At 39.2% G+C, this 20,166-nt stretch overlaps 2 protein-coding genes across 2 annotated transcripts; both read right to left on the reverse strand.

The window, feature by feature from the left end:
• Positions 1 to 1,578: 1,578 nt before the first annotated feature.
• Positions 1,579 to 8,174, reverse strand: slc6a14 (solute carrier family 6 member 14). Its single transcript, XM_054617157.1, has 15 exons — positions 8,109 to 8,174; positions 7,408 to 7,552; positions 7,186 to 7,317; positions 5,423 to 5,584; positions 5,021 to 5,135; positions 4,799 to 4,931; positions 3,619 to 3,759; positions 3,390 to 3,525; positions 3,202 to 3,294; positions 2,982 to 3,107; positions 2,788 to 2,906; positions 2,588 to 2,687; positions 2,377 to 2,486; positions 1,882 to 2,049; positions 1,579 to 1,734 (listed from the first exon to the last, which is right to left on the reverse strand). Exons 1-15 carry the CDS (start codon positions 8,172 to 8,174, stop codon positions 1,579 to 1,581), a joined length of 1,902 nt encoding a protein of 633 aa, XP_054473132.1.
• A 3,433-nt stretch (positions 8,175 to 11,607) lies between these two features.
• fmoda (fibromodulin a) lies at positions 11,608 to 14,531 on the reverse strand. The gene is made up of 5 exons (XM_054617586.1): positions 14,166 to 14,531; positions 12,938 to 13,060; positions 12,685 to 12,825; positions 12,331 to 12,598; positions 11,608 to 11,759 (listed from the first exon to the last, which is right to left on the reverse strand). Exons 1-5 carry the CDS (start codon positions 14,523 to 14,525, stop codon positions 11,608 to 11,610), a joined length of 1,044 nt encoding a protein of 347 aa, XP_054473561.1. The 5' UTR covers positions 14,526 to 14,531.
• Positions 14,532 to 20,166: the final 5,635 nt, after the last annotated feature.

Below are 20,166 nucleotides of genomic sequence, written 5' to 3' on the forward strand. Positions count from 1 at the left end.
ATTTAGAGTAAAATAGACAATAAAGCAGAGTGTGATTTCGGGCGTGTCTACCATGTCATAGACATGTCACTACCACTGCGTTGTCCGGTCACGGTGTGACTCTGTGACTGCGTGTTCTTCTTATAGTCTTTGGACAGAAGTTTATAATAGTTAAGTTGTAATACTAGACCCTGCTTCTGAAGCCAATCGGAGAACAGCTTTAACCCATTTAGCAATATCTGATCAATATGGCATTAAAACAGCTTGACATCAGAGATGGAGAGATAAGTTGTTTATTGTTAAATATCACAGGTGAGGAGCAAAAAATGAGTAGAAACTGTACATGACATAGACAGTCACTACTGACAGAATATTAAACATTTTGTGCGGATGACTACAAATGAATTGATCAATGACAAAATAAGAACTAATACCTGATTATAAAGCCGCTATAAGCGATATTGTTGATATATACATTGAATGAAAAGTGCTATTGATAACATTGATAACATGCAGCCGCCAGATGTCACCCCCTCCCTCCCCCGTTCCAGTGAATTCACTTCACAACAAGTGGTTGCTAGCTATATCAATGTGTGCATCTTTACTTATAGTACAGGTTTGTTATGTATTTGGGGTTTGACATGATTTGCAGAGTTATAGATTTAAGTTATTTTGTGTGATAGTGTTTCAAGATTCATGTTACGTAATGGTAATCTTAGGATATGGTTATCTAGTTTAAGGTTAGTTTAGCATGTCATCTAAGCGGTGTTGTATTTCCGGCTATACAGCGTTACTTATTCCTACTTATTTTCCAATCTGATGCGGATCTTCCTTGTAGCCTACATTGTTGGAGGGAACCATAATGCTAGGTAACTGGACACAAGGTTGTAAGGACTCTGGCTGTTGGTTGTAGTTGTTGATTTTATTTAAATGTGACAAATTATAATTTGATTGTTTTTTGTTATTTATACGATTAAGCTAAAGATAAATAATATGTGCTCACAGCAGTTTTCATTTGTTGCCACGGTAACATTAGTGTCAGTGATGCAAGTCAGAAGCAGCCTCTTTCTCTCGCTGAGCACTTAGGGTTGGTACGAAGCTGGGCGCTTACTGTTGAACTCAGCCATTTATCTGCTTTTCCACTCTAACTAGCAACTTAATGGTTTCCAAGCCTTGTTAGAAAATTTATTCGCAAATATAATAATAAAAGTGATACTTTTATTTAGCATTTTTCTAAAATCTGTGGATATATTATTTTCTTAGGAATGATTCATCTATATAATTTTTTTTATCAATATGACCTTTAACGCAAAAGCATTGATTTTTTTGTTCTTAGTAACTTTCAGCTGTTTTTCACTTGTTGTATCCTTTCATTGGTCTGTGTGGTCGAGTCGTAAATGGCTTCACTGTAAACACATGACCTCACACAAGCTTGTTGCATGCTACTTGGTCCAGCAGGAAGTGGTGGATTGTTTATATTCGAGTCCCTCTCTGCCTCATGGAGGGCATAAATCACTTAATGTAACTTTCAGTATAAAGTGTTCACAGATTACTCTGCTGCACTAAAGAGAAGAAAATGTTAAGGCATAAATACACACATCAGAGCCATGAGCTCGAGATTACATTCACATTTGTTTCTGGTTTGGTTCTATGGCTCATCCTCAGGCGACAACGATCTTGTGAGTAGCGCTCTCCTCGATGGACGTCCAGATAGGGATGCCATTCTTCAACTGGAGAGCACAACGACTTCAGACGCTGTGGAAAGTGAGGGATTAACATAATATCTTTGAATTCATGGAAAAAATCTCATGCTCTGCAAAATGCAATGCTTTGAAAGACATAGAAAAATATGATGTTAGTGAACCACCATACTTTGTCAGTTATGATAACACACAAACGCACCTTCCAAGGGCTTCCTTCGGCTTTCATCAGCTTATACACAGCGACGATGGGGACCCAGAGGAGCATAAATATAGCCATGCACCAGCCCAGAGCCAAACCCCAGACTGGGAACTGGACTCCTCCATAGAGGGGTGGCGTAACTGTCATCAGAGACCAGATCAGGATCACCTAGACAACAAAGGCAGTCGGCTTTATTCATCAGAACTAATGTGATGTTTAAGTCCAAGAAGGTAGAATCTGAATTTATAGAACCAGTTTAGATGAGGGTCAGTTCTATTCATCACTCTTTTACACAGAAAGATGAAATCTGAAATAACTTGAATTTAACTGTAATTTAGATCTTGAAATACAAGTTAAGTGTCTCTTGGCAGTAATAATAGCACCTTTTTAAAATATCTTTATGTAGCTTTTGTAGCAATAATAATTCTCGATTTGATGACATTCCTCAAACATGTGTATGAAGATTCAAGCAGACATGTGTGACGTTGTACTCACCACTATGATGCAGGGACTGATGAAGAACCAACATGCTCTCCACCACAGCCAGAATATGAAACTCTTTTTTCCGATCATCATCTCAATGTCTTTAATAAAACGGTTCCCTCCTGTAATGCAACAGAAGAATACTTGGGCTTGGATGTACACAGCTGGACTTTTAGGCTCTCTCTCACCTTTAGGTGCACATATCTCCAGTTATCATATTTACCATATATGTAGCAGACACCAATGATCTCCAAGAGAGCCAAACATAGCAGCACCCAGCTGGCAGCAAACTGGTCAATTAGAGTCACCCAGTATATTCCTGCCTGTCTCAGAAACATACACACACACACACACAAGCCGAGTAGGTTAACTGGGCCTATGTCATGTTAAAAGTCACATAGAGTTACACTAAGGCAGACTTACCCTTGTGACACATGGCAGTCCCAGCAGGTAGAGGATGGCAGACGTCGTAATAGTCAATAAAGCTCGTTTGGACTTGAATATTTTAGGGAAGGCATCGAGCAGGCAGGTGGTGATCACCTCTAATGACAAAAAGATTTCAGGGTACAGCATGGTGTTAATGTTAAGCACGTGTGAATGGCAACCGAATATCTTACCTATTCCTGCAAACTGTGAGTCCAGACCGACAGTGAAAAGCATGAAGAAGAACAAAATGGACCACAGAGGGGAAATAGGAAGCTTAGACAGAGCATCTGGATATGCAATGAATGCCAGGCCAAATCCTGCACAAAGACAAAGAAACATAACATCACAGGCTGCCTCAAAGTGTTCCAAATGTTTGTATCAATTGATGCCCACATGGTGTGTCTGTCTGACCTTCCTTCACCACTTCTCCAACAGGCATTTTGTAGATGTGAGCCATGTGACCCAAGATTGAAAATATGGCAAAGCCTGCAAGCACACTGGTACCTAGGAAAACAGGAACATGGCAAAATGGATGAGATACATGTAGAAATGATTTAAACTTTCTTTAAATAATGCTGTTACAGTATCTGTGCTCCTACCAGCATTAGTAAGGGTTACAACAAATGAGTCCTTGAATACATTGTTGTGGAAGTTGTTATAAGAAGCAAGAGTTATGACTCCACCCCAGCCAATCGAGAGAGAGTAGAAGGTCTGAGTTGCAGCGTCTTTCCAGACCTTAAAACATGCAGTCATGCTTTAAATCAATATTCTTAGATATCTGTACTGCATTGCAGATAAATATGGATAGTTGGGTCTCTACGTTCCTACCTGTGCTTCTGTCAGTTTAGTCAAATTGGATTGGGAACCAATGTAGAACTCAATCCCATCTCTGGCTCCCTCTAGTGTCACACCTCTGATCAGCAGGATCAGAATCACCACATAAGGAAAAGTAGCAGTGAAATACACAACCTGGAGAGACAAAAGCCAAGAGTTAAAATTGAGAAAAAGTTAATAATTCATTTATATTTTCTTGCATTGTGGCTGGGAGTTTCAAGCATAAATTGTAAAACCTATCTGGGCCTTAAACTTGTAAATGTGTTTGCCATGTTGCAATTAGAATGTGTCTTTTTGTCTCTGCATCTAGCATTCTCTCACACTTGTGATCTCAAGCAAGTTTTATCTAAAGCCTGCATACAAATATGTACATTTTCACAGAATAGGTTGACATTTTGGGAAATACAATTCCCCTTTTTGCTGGAAGTAAAGATGAGAGGATTGAATCAACTCATGTCTGTTTGGAAAATAGCTGTAACCAGCAGCTGCTTAGCTTAGCATAAGGACTGGCTTAAAGGGGGGAGCAGCTAGCTTCGCCATCACTGCCTTTTAAAATTCCTTAATTAACATGGTGTATCATTTCCTCTAATGCCACCAGCAGGTCGAACACGTGTTGGTTTATGACAAAACCAACAACATTCCCATCAGCCTCAGCTGTACTTTGTTTTCAGTGCTTATTAGAACATGTAAGCACGCTAACACATTAAACTAGAACTGTAAACATAGAAAACATTATTCATGCCAAACACCTGCATGTTAGCATTGTTAACATATTAGCATGCTGATGTCAGCATTTGGCAAAGCACTGTTTTGTTTAAACTGCCTCACAGAACTGTTAGACGGTGGTTGACTCATGTATTATTACTCTACAGACGTGACAATAGTATCAATCATATTATTTAACTCTCATCGTGAAAGCTAGTAAGCATATATCCCAAAATGTAACCCTCAAATAGTGGTTGAAACAATGTACTTCATGTAGGCCTACAGGATCTTTTTGGGGGGAATGTAGCGGAGTGAGATTGTTCCTTGCTTTGTATTGCAGGAACCTTAATGATAAAAAATGAAGAGAACATTTTGTTGTTTGAGTTTTGCAGTGGATTGATGGCTATATGCACTGGCCCTTATGTTGAACTGTGGATAAGGACTTTTTATGAGATGGATGTTGTCTTACTTTGCCTGAGGACTTGATGCCTCTGATGAGCGCTGCAGCAACAATTATGGAGCTCAGCAGCAGACAGAGGGCCAAGTGCCAAACTACTGGCCCTGTTTCATCCAGACCACTGGATCTCTGCAGAGCCACACGACTGAGGAGGAGAGACATCTGACTTTACACCCACAGCAATATCACAAGTGTGTGTATGTGTGCTTGGTTGCACGACTGTGTGATTCTTACTCCCAGTACTGCTCACTCGGACTCTGCACTGGAACTGTGATCATGTTGGATGAAGGACAGGTGGTGTTTTCCTGAGTCAAGTTGGTCACTAAAACACCACTTACATTGCAGTACACTAGAAAACAAAAGAAGAAAAGGTTTATTTCTAACCATTTATTTTCCAGAATGAATGAATGAATGAAATTATTATTAAGCTTTGACCTAAAGTAGGGCAGAGAGCCTGTGATGCTGATAAAAACGCACTCAAACTGCAGTTTTCAATCCTTCTTTTACCTCAGAATATGTTATTTTGTCATTATTCTTTTTGTATCACCGCCACCTCAGGAGAATGACACATCAGTGTCCAACAAACAGCAGATTTGTTCCACACAATACAAAAAAGAATTGGAGATGAAAAAGCACCTATAGGAGTGTTGCTGCAGTTGCTGTTGGCCCAACTGAGGCAGCTGGACCACGGCAGAGGAGACTGGAAGGAGGCGAACATGTAGTACAGGCTGTAAGCAATGATGACGTTATAATAAATTGAGACTATTAGAGTCACCATAACCATGGCAACGCCAACACCTGAGGAGGAAGAAAGAGACTTTAGAAATAGAAGGGAAAGTAACAAATTACATCTACTCTCGTTACGGTAACAAAGTTGTTTCAAAAATTGGTGATTTTACTTTTCATAGGTTTATGACAACTTTTGTACTTACAGAGTAAAAACAAAAGTCACATGAAAAGTCTTGATAAACTGAACTGAGCAGAAGAAAGGAGATAAACTAGCAGCTTCATCAGGGAAGGAGCTGTACGTGTACAGTTTCAAGCGATGTTGTGTCCATAGATATATTTCCTTGTGAGTTTTCTCTCTTTCCTGGTTAGTCCTCGTGAAGCTACAATGAGGAAGGCTGTTTTATATTTATAAAATTGATGATCAGTTGTTTGTGCAGACTGCAGAGAGGTTTCCTGTTGGTTTGGACAGATGAGGTCTTGTTGCTAATGTTGTTCTGCTTGTGTATGAGTTGACATTTAATGCAATCTATTTTTAGCCTAAATATGTTCTTTTAATTTAACCGTACTATCATATCAAGCTCAGTGTGCAAATGGGTGCAATTTGATAAGACAGTACACAACATTAGATTCCATTTGTAGTCCTGCTGTTGTGTACATTCTATGCTTTTAAAAAAATGTGTTTTGTACAATTGCGTGTATTTTACACACTTCCTCGACCCTCACCTAAAAATGTATGAAAATACATTTTATGCAAATTCCATTTCAACCAACATCTGATACTGGCATGGGGAGATATATTACTGTAATTGTGAATTTTAATATGTATTTCAGAATTTCACAGTTTTTTTTTCTTACACATTACATAAAATGAAATAAAAGAGCACCAAACTGATTCATTCAACATTGCCAAACTCCTAATTTATTTTCAATTTTGAAGAGGAACCCACAAAATCAAATCTGGAAACTGTGCGGTACAGAAAAAGCTTTAACTCAACAAAGTCACCCTCAAGGAGTGTCATTTTGGCATTTTATTGCTTTGAGTTATGTTTAGTTCATGGTATATTTGTAATGTTACTGTCATCAGTATTGCATCATAAAATGTCACTTAATTTCGTCAACACAGATAAGATTTTCAATTCTAGTTCAGGTTTATATGCAAATTTTAACAACACCCCAAATAACATTCACATAGTTTAAACAAAAACTTCAAGAATAGGCTCACAATGGTTCAAGTTTGTTTTAGAGGAATAGTCGGGTACCAATGTGTTTTTTTTTCTTTTTTCTTATTTTAAAGTCCAGTATGAACAGGATGAATGAAGAGCAAGAAACACCTGTTTCCCCTTTTTATATACCTTTTCATATAGGCACCTGACCATTTATTAAATGTTTTATTGCTTTACGATTAAGCAAGAGTACAAGATGAATAACAGCAATCAAGCTGTAAATCATCTTTTACCTTTTCTTTGGAGGATTATGCATTGGCCTACAGAGTTAAAGCCTTAAAATCAAACAACCAAAAGCTCCTCTGAAGTCAAGAGTCATAAAAAAGACACATCTTTTGTTCCACAGTCAATCATTAACCTACAGTCTCATTACATTCCTTCATGTTTGACATCTTTGTTCTCAGATGACCCGACTGATCTTTCACCAAACCTGAATGTCAGTCTTACCCTGCAGGATTGGCACTGATCTCCATACGTTAATTGGACCTTGGCTGCAAAACTGCCCAAAGGCACTTTCCAGGAAGAAAAGGGGAATTCCAGCCAGCACCAACATCAAAAAGTAGGGGATAAGAAAGGCACCTGCTCAAAGGGACGGATTAAAAACAATATCAACAGTGAAGCTATCAAACAGGACTTCCAACACGAATGCATTAGACAACAATTACTTACCCCCTCCATTCTTGTAGGCCAAATATGGAAATCTCCAGATATTTCCCAGTCCAACAGCATAGCCGATCATAGAGAGGATATACTCCTTCTTGCTGGCCCAGTTCCCACGCTCAGTATTCTCATCATCATCATCCACATGTGGATCCTGATCATTGAAAAGTTAAATAACTTATTGAAGCGGTAAAAGTTGTAAAATGGATCAGATATTGTATGTTGTACCAAGGAAATCTTAAGAAAAACACCTGCAGTCAGAAAAGGAAATTATAGAATGATCCAATACAAATTCCTGAAATGTTATATTATAATATTTAACAAGATGAAACCAATTTCACTTTTGATAATCTTGACTAGTCATAGATATGATCTGTTTTCAATGGGAAACTTAAAATTATTTCCACTCTTTTGTCATGTTAAGATTGGATTGAGGTGGTTTCAGCACTAAAACCTCCAGTTCAGTCAAAAAGTGACATTTGCCCCATCGTCGCCCATCAGAAGGCATTTTCTAAACTAAAACAGAAAACATGGTACTTTTTTTAATTGAATCCCAAATTAAATGAACAATATGTTTTGTGTTCTTCAGTAGATTAACATTTCGCTTCTCTATCAGAAATACAGTCAATTTTCAAATTCCTCAGTCTTATTCAATGTAACTATTGTAACTTATGAAGTGAAAGTCTGGTCAAACAGGTTTTCAAACCTACCTGGTCGATGACAGCAGGATTCCTGAAAATGAAATCCTTGAAACTGTTCCAGCCGTATTTCCTCATGTCCTTTCACCTGCTTGTTGTCTGTATAAGAAATTCAAATCACTCAGGTCACTCTGGGTTAAAGCCCCCCTTACAGACAAGGGAGTGATGTTTTCTAACCAATCACCTGACCTGTAACCCCCCCACATTAGTAAATTAAGTCCCCTTTTTAAAACCACCAGTAACCACGTCTTAACAACTACTCCCTAAAGCCACTTGTGACTGATGATGGATAGACCTGATTGTGGTTGGTGACATCTACACATAATCACTGTGTTGTTTGCATGCGCACGTCTGTGTCACTCGTAATCATCACCTGGTGATGACCACGACCATGTCAGATCCCATGACTGAAAACGTCCTGCTTTACCCATAAATCAACAGATTACTACAGCACCTATTACACTTATGGTAATAGTCATGTATGTACACAGACTCACACACACAGTCACACACATCCCAAAACTGTCATGTGTTAATTAATTATTTCATCTAAGGTGTAGCGGACATCCACCAAGACATTATAAACTTAAGTGTCCATAAGGCAATCTGAATTTATCAACTTCCTTCAGGAACTGCTCACACAACCAATAACGGAGCTGCAGAGTACAATTGTGTATGTATGAATATGTATATTTTAAACAGATATACACCTCATTTTAAACTTCTTCCTTGTGATCCTTCGTATTAAAAGAGAGATAAAGCTGGCTTTTTTTTTTTAGTAGTGTAAATACTATCATCGGTTCTCGCTGACTTCTAGGCCTTACACAGACAGGGTGTGATGTATCTCTGCTCATCGTACCTTTGACTAATGTGCTCTGCTTGATGCTCTTTAGGTGTCTGAGACATTTTTTGGTCAGTGACGTGTGACCACCACCTAACCACTGTAAACCTGTAATATACGTCAGCTTTAATAACGGTATCTGCTGGCATGTGGCCACAGATTACACATCATAGTGACGGAGGAAACCATTATAGACATCCTGTGTCCTCTGACTATCCACCACTTGGCCAGCTCACACACAGAGGGTTCATGACTAATGAACAGGACAGCTTTTTTGGTGTTATTGAAATGTATTTCAGTCTATCTCCGCAGACATTCTTGCCCTTTAGAAACCTTTCTGCATCAGCCCCCACAGAGTCATAGTTCGCAGTCATTGAAAATATTTCGATTTGCTTTTGTGGAAATGTTGAAAATCTTTTCAATCCCTCTTGCAGTTCATTGCCTATATTATCATATTTGTGGCGACATCCTCTTAAGAGCGGGCTGTTGCCATCAGTATCAATGTTTGGACTCTTTTAGGTTTCCTCTTTTCAGATCCACTGGCCTATATTTGAACCTCTGGTACAAAAGTACATAATGATCAAATTGGTTAGAGAGGAATCATCCTCTATAAAGTCCAAAATGATTTTCCTGACATTCCACCTCAAAAACAACTAGCATGTGGAGCAGGAAGTCACCATACACAGTGAGCAGAAGCAGTTTTTTTTAATTCTCATACTGTACATATGTAAATTTATCATAAAGTCACATTGTATAAAATTTGAGTAACCTTTGAGATAACAAATGCCTGTGTGTATTTAACAGTGTCTAAATAAACCTTAATTCAACAGATAGCTGCATCAGTTCAGTATGAACAAAGGCTGACTCTGTCCTGAACAAACTTTATTATGGTGCGCCTCTGTTTCTTCTTCTTCTTAAATCAACCCTTAGTCCATAAAATCCCTGAATCAAACCCACATCACACACATACACACAAAGACAGTAACATACAGTGCACTACAAATAATGGATGTACTATTAAAAGACAAAAAGTACAGTGTTTTTTTTAATCACATCTTTTATTTATTCTGCAATAGGCTTGTTAAACTAAAACATTTGTCAGCATAATAACCACCTATGTAAATATACACTAACTCAAGAATCCTAATTTATTCACCCAACGGCCATCGTACTCTGTATGATTCACTACAGTATAGGTATATTTTTCACATGACACAGAGATATCTATATATGTTTCTGAGGAAAGTTGATTTCTCTGTGAAACAAGAGGATCATCTACAGAAACAAACAACTCACAGCATTTTTTGTCACAAAGAAAAAACAATGCACCCAACTGCAACAATCACTTTGGGAAAATGGTCGTCAGAGAAGTTATGAAGATATGGTAATGCTCTTAAGACAGCTAATGATTTCAAATTAAACGATTCACATCATACATGATACATAATGTTTTATCATCACTTTATCTGACAAAACAATGGAAGGCATGCTTTGTAGGAAGAAAGATTTAAAAACAAATAAAAAAATGATTAAAAAGATCATTGATCCTCACAGTAACATATAAGGAGGATCAGGGTCAGAGGATTTAATACGCAAAAAAGAAAGATCATATGTGGCTCCTACATCTATCATATTTGGCTTATGCACTGTATTTGTGGCAAAGGGCTCATTAATCCTAATTTAACGCTGATGTGAGGAATTTGAATTGGTTATGAAACAGTCTCAATTTAATATTGATATAGCCTCTATATGACCTCCATAAATGATATGATCAATGAGAAGATTGTCTATATCTATGGAGTTATTCTTAAAGAAGCTAAAGATATAGTGAAGTAATGTCTACCAGAGCACAGGAGTAGCTCGCCCTCTGTGTGTTGTTATCTGAGCTTTTCTTTTGCTGTGTTGACATAGCCGTCCCTGCTGTGCGTGACTTTAGTGCATGTGAGCGTGCCCTACTAGTTAACTAACGGGGCTGCTCTACAATGCTCTCAAACGAGGGTTACAGCTGACAATGACGTACGCACCGACAACATCATCCTAGGAGCGAAGCACCTACCCCTCCTGTTCCCCTCTAGGTAAACACTTTTAGCCGTTCTAGTACTTTCGCCATAGTTTGCACTGTTAGTGCTGTTAGTACCGTTAGCTGTCAACCTGTGGCCGTCAACATGTTGAGAGTCGGGGAGAGGCAATCGAAATGCTCCTAATGTTGGATTTTGCACCATAATGCTTGTCATCGGTGCTACCCTGTTCGATCTTGAGTGGTGCAGACTGTCAGACCATCCTGCAGTAAATTAAGAGTTTAAAATATAAGGAACTCTGGTGCTCGGAAACTTAAGTCCACAGGGACTGGCAAAATCAGCAAAAAGTGGAAGTTCCTTGTAGATTTAATGAAGTAAAACAAGACTTGGCCATTTGTCCAAATGTATTTTTTGTTTGTATTTAAAAAAGAAAATGTCCTGAAATGGGAAATGTCTGCTACACAGCGTCTCCAATTGCTTTAAAAAACGCTGTAATGTAAACAACCACATAGGACAACCTTTGCTTTCACTGTGATGCAAATGGTGAATCTTACAGTAAGAATTGCTGCCCCCTGTTGTTGACATTGGCTATATTTATTATTATTAGACAGCTGCGTTTGTGAGCAGAGAGTACCACGTTTCATAAGTACAGTTAGACCTCAATGCTTGAAGTCAGGCGCAAGCAGAGGGTTGACTCTGTAGGGATGTCCAGGCGGCTGATCTCATTCCCATCCAGTCGCAGAGTGCGGAGCTTGGAGAAGTTGGTCACATCCACAAAGCTGCAGAAACTACCCAGCGTAAACTCTAGAGGGGCAGATGGGTGAGTGGTAAAGAATGTATTTGTGTATTCCCAAAGTACTCTAAACATCCAACATCTCAGGACCTCCACAATATATCAGTAAGAAATGAAACTGCTGCTACAAGTGGTCAAAATTATTTTACCATAATATAACATATTTATAACGATATACATTTTTGGGGGGTATTTGAAGTTTTGTAAAAAAAATCCTAAATAAATGTTTCCACAATGTAATTATCTGATTTATCAGGACTGTGTGTGGTTTCTATCATATTTGAATGACAGAGGCCTGGAAACATCAGTAAACAACTCCTCAACTGTCTGGATTTTATTTACAATTGTTGCTAAATCTTGAGAGGTGAAGAAAAGCATTTTCCAACAGAGCCCGTCCACAAACCAGTGTGAGGAGCACATACCCAAAAAGTTTTATGCAAAACTCGATTGCTCATAGAATGAAGCCGATAGAGAAATGTTTTTGGGTCTCTTAAATACTTTTTTTAAATTGCTTTTTACTTTTCTTTTCTGAAAAGACGTGTGTGGGCTACACAAATGCTTGATAAAACATATGCACTTTACCTTTGATTTGGTTGGCTTGCAGATAGAGATGCTGTAGTGTGGTGCTCACTGGGGGGATCCTCTCCAGTTTATTGAAGCTCAGGTCCAGCTCCACCAGCCCAGTCACATTGAAGGTGTCGGCAGGGATACCCTTGTCTGTTAGCTGGTTGTGAGCCATCCTGACATACTGCAGCTGAGTGAACTGGCCCAGGAAACCTTCTGGTAGAGAATCAATGGAGTTGGACTCCAGATAGAGTTGGTGCAGATGTTCTGGGAGTCCCTCTGGGACCTGGGATCAGTTTAAGAAAAATACTGTTATAGGACTAGGGATTCACTTCATGGGACATTCACAAACACATAGATACACACAATTACCTTTGTCAACTTGTTGCCGCTGATGTCCAGCAGTGTGAGGGATTTGAGAGCCTTCAATGATGAGCCCATGTCTGTGACAGCGTTGTCATGGAAATACAGGATAGTGAGGTTATCCATTCCCTCCATGTCTGTGGTTGTTACCTAGGTAACAGTAGAAATAATTCTTAAGTCTAATGTCTGTGATGCATGGCCGAAACTTTAAAAAAGAACAGAGAGCGGCTCTGCATGAATATCAAACTATGCAAAACATTACCTTTTCAATCTTGTTGTGGTTGATCCTCAGGTCTCGCAGGGTGCGAGGGAGGTTTGAAGGAAAGGCAGTCAAATTGTTGTGTTGCAGATATAAACGCTCTAGTACGTTCAAATGTAGAAATGCCTACAAAATGATTTGGAGAATGAACAACTCGCTAACATCCACAAAGTAGCTCATCAGCATTAACATGTCCAACAGAAATCAGTAGTCCCTTTTGTCAGTCAACAACAATGCCAGTGTTATTTCAAATTCATTGTTATTATTTATTTTATTATTAAAGGATATATTTTTTAAAAATAGGTATTTGGGGAAATATCAGAATCAGTGTTGTGATTGCTCAGCCTGCCAGCTGCTGCAAAAAGTAGTGAAATGGACACTTCTTTTTTCGTTCTATTGTAAAATTTGCGAGGGCACTCAGGGCTGAACACCAAATATTAAAAGAGGTTGCCAGGCTGGGAACCAGGCATTAGCTTTGGTTGCTGAAACTGAAGATTTGCCATTTTTAGAAACCTTACTTTTTGAGTAATCATACTGTTCAGTTATACCTGAGCTTATTAATGAAAATCTCGCAAATGGCGGTGTTCTTGGTCCGTCAATGGGTGTGCCAGGCTTTGCAGCCTTACCTAACATATTTTTTAGATGTTAAAAAGTGCTAACCACTAATGGCAGTTGGTTGCCAATAATAACCCTGACTGTTGAGCCCTCGCAGTATATGGTGAATAAATGTACACATTAGGACACTAAAATAAATGGCGTACAGTAAGTATAGTGCTCTATAAATTAATAGGGAGTGATTTTGGAAAGGGTCAGTGTAACCGTCTGCTTAATGCAAAAATGTGATTGGCTGTTTGGAGAAATCTAGCCTACATACAGTAGGACGAGAACTTAAGGCATTATGAAACCAAAACATTAATGTCTCCTGTTTTGCGTTTTGCTTTTTTTTTTTTAGATATGTGATTTACTCAACACATATGTTTGCTGAGCAGTGACAAAAAATGCAATTTTAATTGATTTCAGTTGGACTTCAAACAAGAACCACATGTCCAGATGCAGAGAATCCCACTTTATGTAACATCACACATGCAGCAATGAAATCATTACTTTTTTTCTTTGTATTAAAACACTTAATTAGCCAGCTGCCAGCCATCTGACCATTTAATCAGCAAAACTGTTTCATGATCTGAGCTCATAAGTGCTGGATCTGACTCAGACCAAGATGTAAGTTTACCTTTGCGCCAATGCCGTCAGATGTCAGCTGGTTGTGGTGCATCATGAGCCACACCAGATTGGTTGCATTTACTAGAGCTGAGTCGGACACAGCTGTGATGGCATTGTTTTGGAGGTACAAGTATTTCACGCGGGAGGGGATGGTTGGCATGGCTGTCAGGCCTCGCCCATCACAGTACATGGCGACTGGAAAAGTGGGGGGGCAATCGCACTCCTCTGGACACTCCCCTCCTGTGGTGTCGGCCTGCAGAGAGCCAAATCTTTGGCTCCGTGGGCCGTACAGCCAAGCAAAGGGGTCCTGTCCATGGGAGTGAGAGAGTGGAAGCAGGGCGGACAAGAGGAAGACAATCACCACACGCATTGTCACAGTCACACAAATCTTCACTGTAATCTAAAAGAGACAAAGACAGAGAGAGACAAGGCAATACAATTCAATATAGAAATTACTTCATTCACACTTGAGTTAACATTTTGAGACGGTTGAGTAAACGGACTCAAGAAGTTCCTCTCTTGTATAGTGAAGGCTAGAGGTACAGGTTTTGCATCAAAAGCTGAATAAAATTTAGCCACCAAAAAGTCAAGAAATGTACTTTTAAAAACAAAACTTAAGAGCAAAAGATGCTATATTTCCAGCCAAACGTACTGTGCAGCTTACTGACTTTCTTTTGGAAATGTAGACGCCTGCAGACGGGTACATTCTTGTGGGTCTTAATCCACAGGGAATCCAGAGAGGAAGCATTAAAAAAAGAAAAAACTAGCCATGAATGCCAGCTGTGTTAATGATTCTCACTGCTGCCCTAAAGTTGTGGGAAAATATCAAATAATTACCTCCTGATTTGCAGAAGACAAACAGCTCAAACAAAAAGATGACTATCATCACATTTTTGTTCATCTACTATAAGGTTTCATAGATAAATACCACAGACAGACAGACAGACAGACAGACAGACAGACAGATGTTCACACACATGCATGTATGCATACACACACACACACACACACACACACACACACACACACACGCACGCACGCACACACGCACACACACACACACACACACACACACACACACACACACACACACACACACACACACACACACACACACACACACCTACCTGGTCACAGAGGCTCTCCCTCCTTGTCGCCTCTCTCTCACAGAGTGTGCTCAGGACTGAAGGGGACTCTGACAAACACTTTGTAAAAAACCTTTCCAGCCCTCCCTGCTCTCCTTTATGTTCTGCCCCCTCTCCACCCCTCTCTCTGTTCCTTTACTGGTTCCCCCCCCAATCCAACCGCCTGCACCCCATTTTGTTTGCTCAGTCATGGCCCAGCACACCCCACACCCCACTCTTGAGCCTCTTTTTCCACTTATGTGAGCACATTCAGTCTTTTTCAGCTGAACCCCTGTATTTCTTCAACATTCAACATTTGCATCCCGTCTATTGTTGTTACAGCACCAAAGTGTGTCTGTGTGCATCTTGAAATGAGTTTAAATGACACAAGTGAAGAGATGAATTGTTACTGTGCATTATGCTTATTTGGTAAATACCGGTCAATCAATCACCATGTCAACATGCTTGACAGTGCGAAAGGTTTCTGTGCAGTAATATACTACACAATGCTAAACTTCTACAATCGCATTAATACTATGCAAAGACAACAGTTTTTAGCTTTCAAACATAAATAAGATAGACTGATAATAACAAATTAATACATCCAAACCCTCTTCCGCCCACTTAGCAAACATCCTTGTTCCAGAGAAGTTTTGTAGCAGGGGTGTATCTAACTCTCTCCATTCCTCACCAACAACAGTTCATCTTGTAAAGGGTTAAATGAAAACATGTGTGAAAGTCTGTATGGTCTTAATGCGGGCCTCTTCCTGCCTCTGCATCTTTTCTACGACGCGTTTTCCATCTGAATAAGCATCATCCCTTCTTTCCTCTCTCCATGTCCTTCTCTGTATCTTGTTATTGTGGGACACCTTTTTATAATGTGAGAAGGGAAGAGTAGTGTGATTGTTTAATAGATAGCTAAACATGTTTGCGTGTGAGAATGGTCTTTCTGGGCTTTTATTTGTTTTGAAAAAAAAAAAAGTATTCAACACATCGGGATATTCTTTGTGAAAATGACATACTGATGGTTGAACAAAAGCAGTACTGAATTTTTTTTTTCCTTTTGGTGTACCATTTCATGTGGAGTAAAACCCATGACTTGTGTTTCCTTTATAGATCCACATATAATTTTTTCACCATCAATGCATCTTCTGCATGTTTCATCCTATGCAGTACAAATAGACAAGGAAAGACCTGTTGCTTTGAACGTGGCACATCAAATGTGTAAACAAACACTAAATTAGTTTATTAAAGCGAAAGGAAGAGCTGTGGCCCTCTGACTCTAGCCTGGATCTGTTTCTTTCTGAGAGTTAAATGAGAAGATCAATAACAAGTATTGGTGCAACTGATCCTAAAACACATTTTTCAGGAGTTGCATGGCGACGGTCTCTGCGAGCTCCGCAAACCATCTCTCTGCGGAATCTCTGCGCAATCTTTTCTGGAGAATAATATAATAGGCATTAGGTTGAATGCAGTAAGAATCAACAAACAGATGGTGACATAAACAGTGTTTTCTCCTGGAACACTGAGGAAAGGCTGTTCGATGTCCGAGGAAGTCTCAGTGCAAATGATCCTCCTTGCCACGTGGATGAATACAGACGGCAATAGGGTAGCCATTTAATTTTGATTTAAGTTTTTCTCTTCTTTCTCTGCTGTTTCAGTGAGGTTTGGTCGTCAGTAAGACTTATATAGTTTGAATCTGTATTTCTGCTTTGTGCTCATTTAGTTGCTAGGTGTTGACTTTTGTTTAAAAACATGGTTACCATGAGCTTTTAACCAAGCTTCTTCCTGTTATGCGTGTGGGAAGGATGATTATGTTCCTTATCTGGTGTTTGTTGCAAGATGCACAACTGCTGACGATACCGGGAGCATTCGGGTTCAATTTAAAACACTACGGGTCTGGTAGCCATAATTAGAAACCATGTTCAATGAATGGGTATCACTCTGACTCTGAACAGTTTAGTGATTGGAAAGTCTGGTTCACAGGTAGTCAACCCTTAGTTTAGCTAAAGTTAGCTCACTACATTACATCATATTCTGTTGGGACCTGATATAAAATCCGACCACCTGAGACGTCTGCTTTCCTTTGACAGTTGGTGTCCACTCCGTCCTCTTTAACTGCTGCAAACCCTTTCTGAGGTTTTCTTTTCTTTCTTAAGGCAACGTTACTAGAATTAAATATTCCTGTCTCCTCTCTTCTTGTCAAATCACACTGCTCAACTCATACAAGGCAATGATCCCGTTAGTGTGAAGGCAGTTCAAGTTTGAAATGGGCTTGAACCTGGAAACGCATAAGGTCATGGCAAACAGTAAACGAACGTTTGATGCGTTAATGACATAAGCTGAAAAAGGGAGCCGGAGGGTGGGTGTTACGCTTCAACGACGATGTTGTTGGTCGGGACAGTGTTATCAGCTGTAACCGCCGTACGAGAGCAGTAAGGCGTCCATTAGCTAACCAGTGGGGAACACTCATGCACAAACATGCACTAAAAAGCACATGCAGCAGTCCCGGCTATGTCAACAAAGCACAGAGAAACTGGGATAACAACATACACAAAGTTAGAGTGTATTCATTATCTGCTCAGGTAAACATAACTCCACTTTACTTTTACATATCAAATAGTTCTATATTAAGGATCTGAATATGAACTGAACATTCGCTCAAAAACTGTGGTCTGAACTAAACTATGGATTGCTAAACCCATAGCATATTTCCCCAAATGTTGAGATGTTCCTTTAAGCCTGTTATGATGCTTTAAACATTTGTCCAAGGGCTGCATCATCTCGGTGCTCCATCAGAGAGCAGTCCTGTCAACGCTTGACAAAAAAGCTAGTGTGCTAGGTAAACTAGCATAGTGCCTAAAACTGATCTGGAGAACTGGGGTGAGGAATTTAGAAGGCCAAGATTGTAATTGTTGAAGCTTAAAGTTATGAGGATTGACCAGCTAGTGCTCTTTCACCTGTGAACTGTACCCGATGAACTCCAACCTTTCTCTCATCATTGACAACCTCAGAGCCTTTATGAGGTTAATACCTCTTGCAACATATCAAAGTCCTAAGGGGGTTGAATAGAGAAAGTACAATGTGTATGTATGTGACAGAAAGACATATATCTATATGTACACACTATATATAACTGTTAAAGAGCGAGAAACAAAAGGTGCATCACTTATCCTTTAGAGTGAGAGAAATTTATTCTCTGCTGACCAGGACTTCAAAGGCCCAGGTGGACTCTGCCCCCCCACATGACCTGGCCCCCATCTATGTGCATCCCCCACCGTGGCCTGTCAGGGTCATGAGTAGAAGATCAGAGGACCAAACCCTTTCCTCTCAGGCTGTGAACTCTTCACAGGAATGTCACAGGAATGTTCATTCTGAAGGTTGCTGCTCTTTTCACTCACCTGCAGAAAAAAACAACTATATTAAATACTTAAAACTACATTTACATCTTCGCATCCCAGCTTTTTCTCTTTTTTCTAGATTGAAAGCAGGTCAGTAATGGGAAACTCAATTATTTTTTGAGGCCATTGTTTCGGATTAAATGGACCAAATGGTCTCATTATGTACGTTTGGCAGTCAGATGTCCTTTCATCTTCTAAAAATTCATATTGGATACATTTATTTTTAATAAAATAACTCAGTGTTGCTCTTCCTAAGAATGATGCAATGTTTTGTGTCTTTGGAAGAAGACACAACAAAATGTAGCATACCATCTTTAAACTGAATCTTTTCAATACAATCATAAATGTACTACTTTGTAAATCATTACCAGCGCATGATGCAATCTGTGGCAGTTTATCTTTTACTACATAGTTTGTTCATCTCTTAGTCGGTCTCTCCAGCACTCACAGAAAAAATAATGTTTTTCACAGGATATTGTATAAACACACATTCATTATCAAGACACAAACTAAAACCTCAACAATAATAATTACTTACCTAACTCCAACCAACTCTTACACTTAACTTTACCTGAAACCAATTATGAACCCTGAAATTTAATGTTGAACCTTGAGGGAACTGGATTTTTTGTCTGCGCAGCCTGATTTATACAAGTTTACACACACAATATTACATAAACCGTTTCATAACATTACACAAATAACACATGTTCATTAAGAAGATGCACTGATCATAATATACATGAATTAAACAAATTAATTCTAGAAATGATCAAGAATCTGTTTTAGTGCCCCTGGAAACTGTGTCTCCTTAAAGTAACTTGAACCATGGCACCCCAGGGCACAGGGGCAGCATTAACCATGTGATAGAAAGCAGATGTCCATACACACACACACACACACACACACACACACACACACACACACACACACACACACACACACACACACACACACACACACACACACACACACACACACACACACACATAAATCACACACAGATGTTCATGATTATACCATGCCAAGCGTCTCATCTTTTTCTCATACAGATGAAAGCAGTGGATTGTTATTTATGTATGCTGGTAACTATTTCAATTATAGGTCTAATCTAAATTCTGGTGTTAAATCTGCTTTGTGATGCTAAAATAGGAGATCTGGAAAAAGAAGATCTTGAAAATACACTGAAGGGTGTTCTGGTGACCAAGAGATTCACGTGACTAAACCATCTCCAGTTCAACTCCATGAAAGGGACCATCTGCAGTTAAACTCTGTGTCAGTGTGAAAGTTGCTTTGTCATCATGAACAAACATTCAATTTAGAGCTTAACTTCAATTGTGAACCTGAAGTGACTTTATGTACTAACAGAAAAAATGTGGATTAAGTCCAATGAGAGTCGAGCCTTATATTTCTTCCTCTTCAGTTTGTACAATAGTTATTTTTCTTTGCATTAATGCATCCCATCTCCCAGAAGAATACATAATAC

Source organism: Anoplopoma fimbria, chromosome 17, assembly GCF_027596085.1.
Source record: "Anoplopoma fimbria isolate UVic2021 breed Golden Eagle Sablefish chromosome 17, Afim_UVic_2022, whole genome shotgun sequence".
Taxonomy (NCBI): domain Eukaryota; kingdom Metazoa; phylum Chordata; class Actinopteri; order Perciformes; family Anoplopomatidae; genus Anoplopoma; species Anoplopoma fimbria.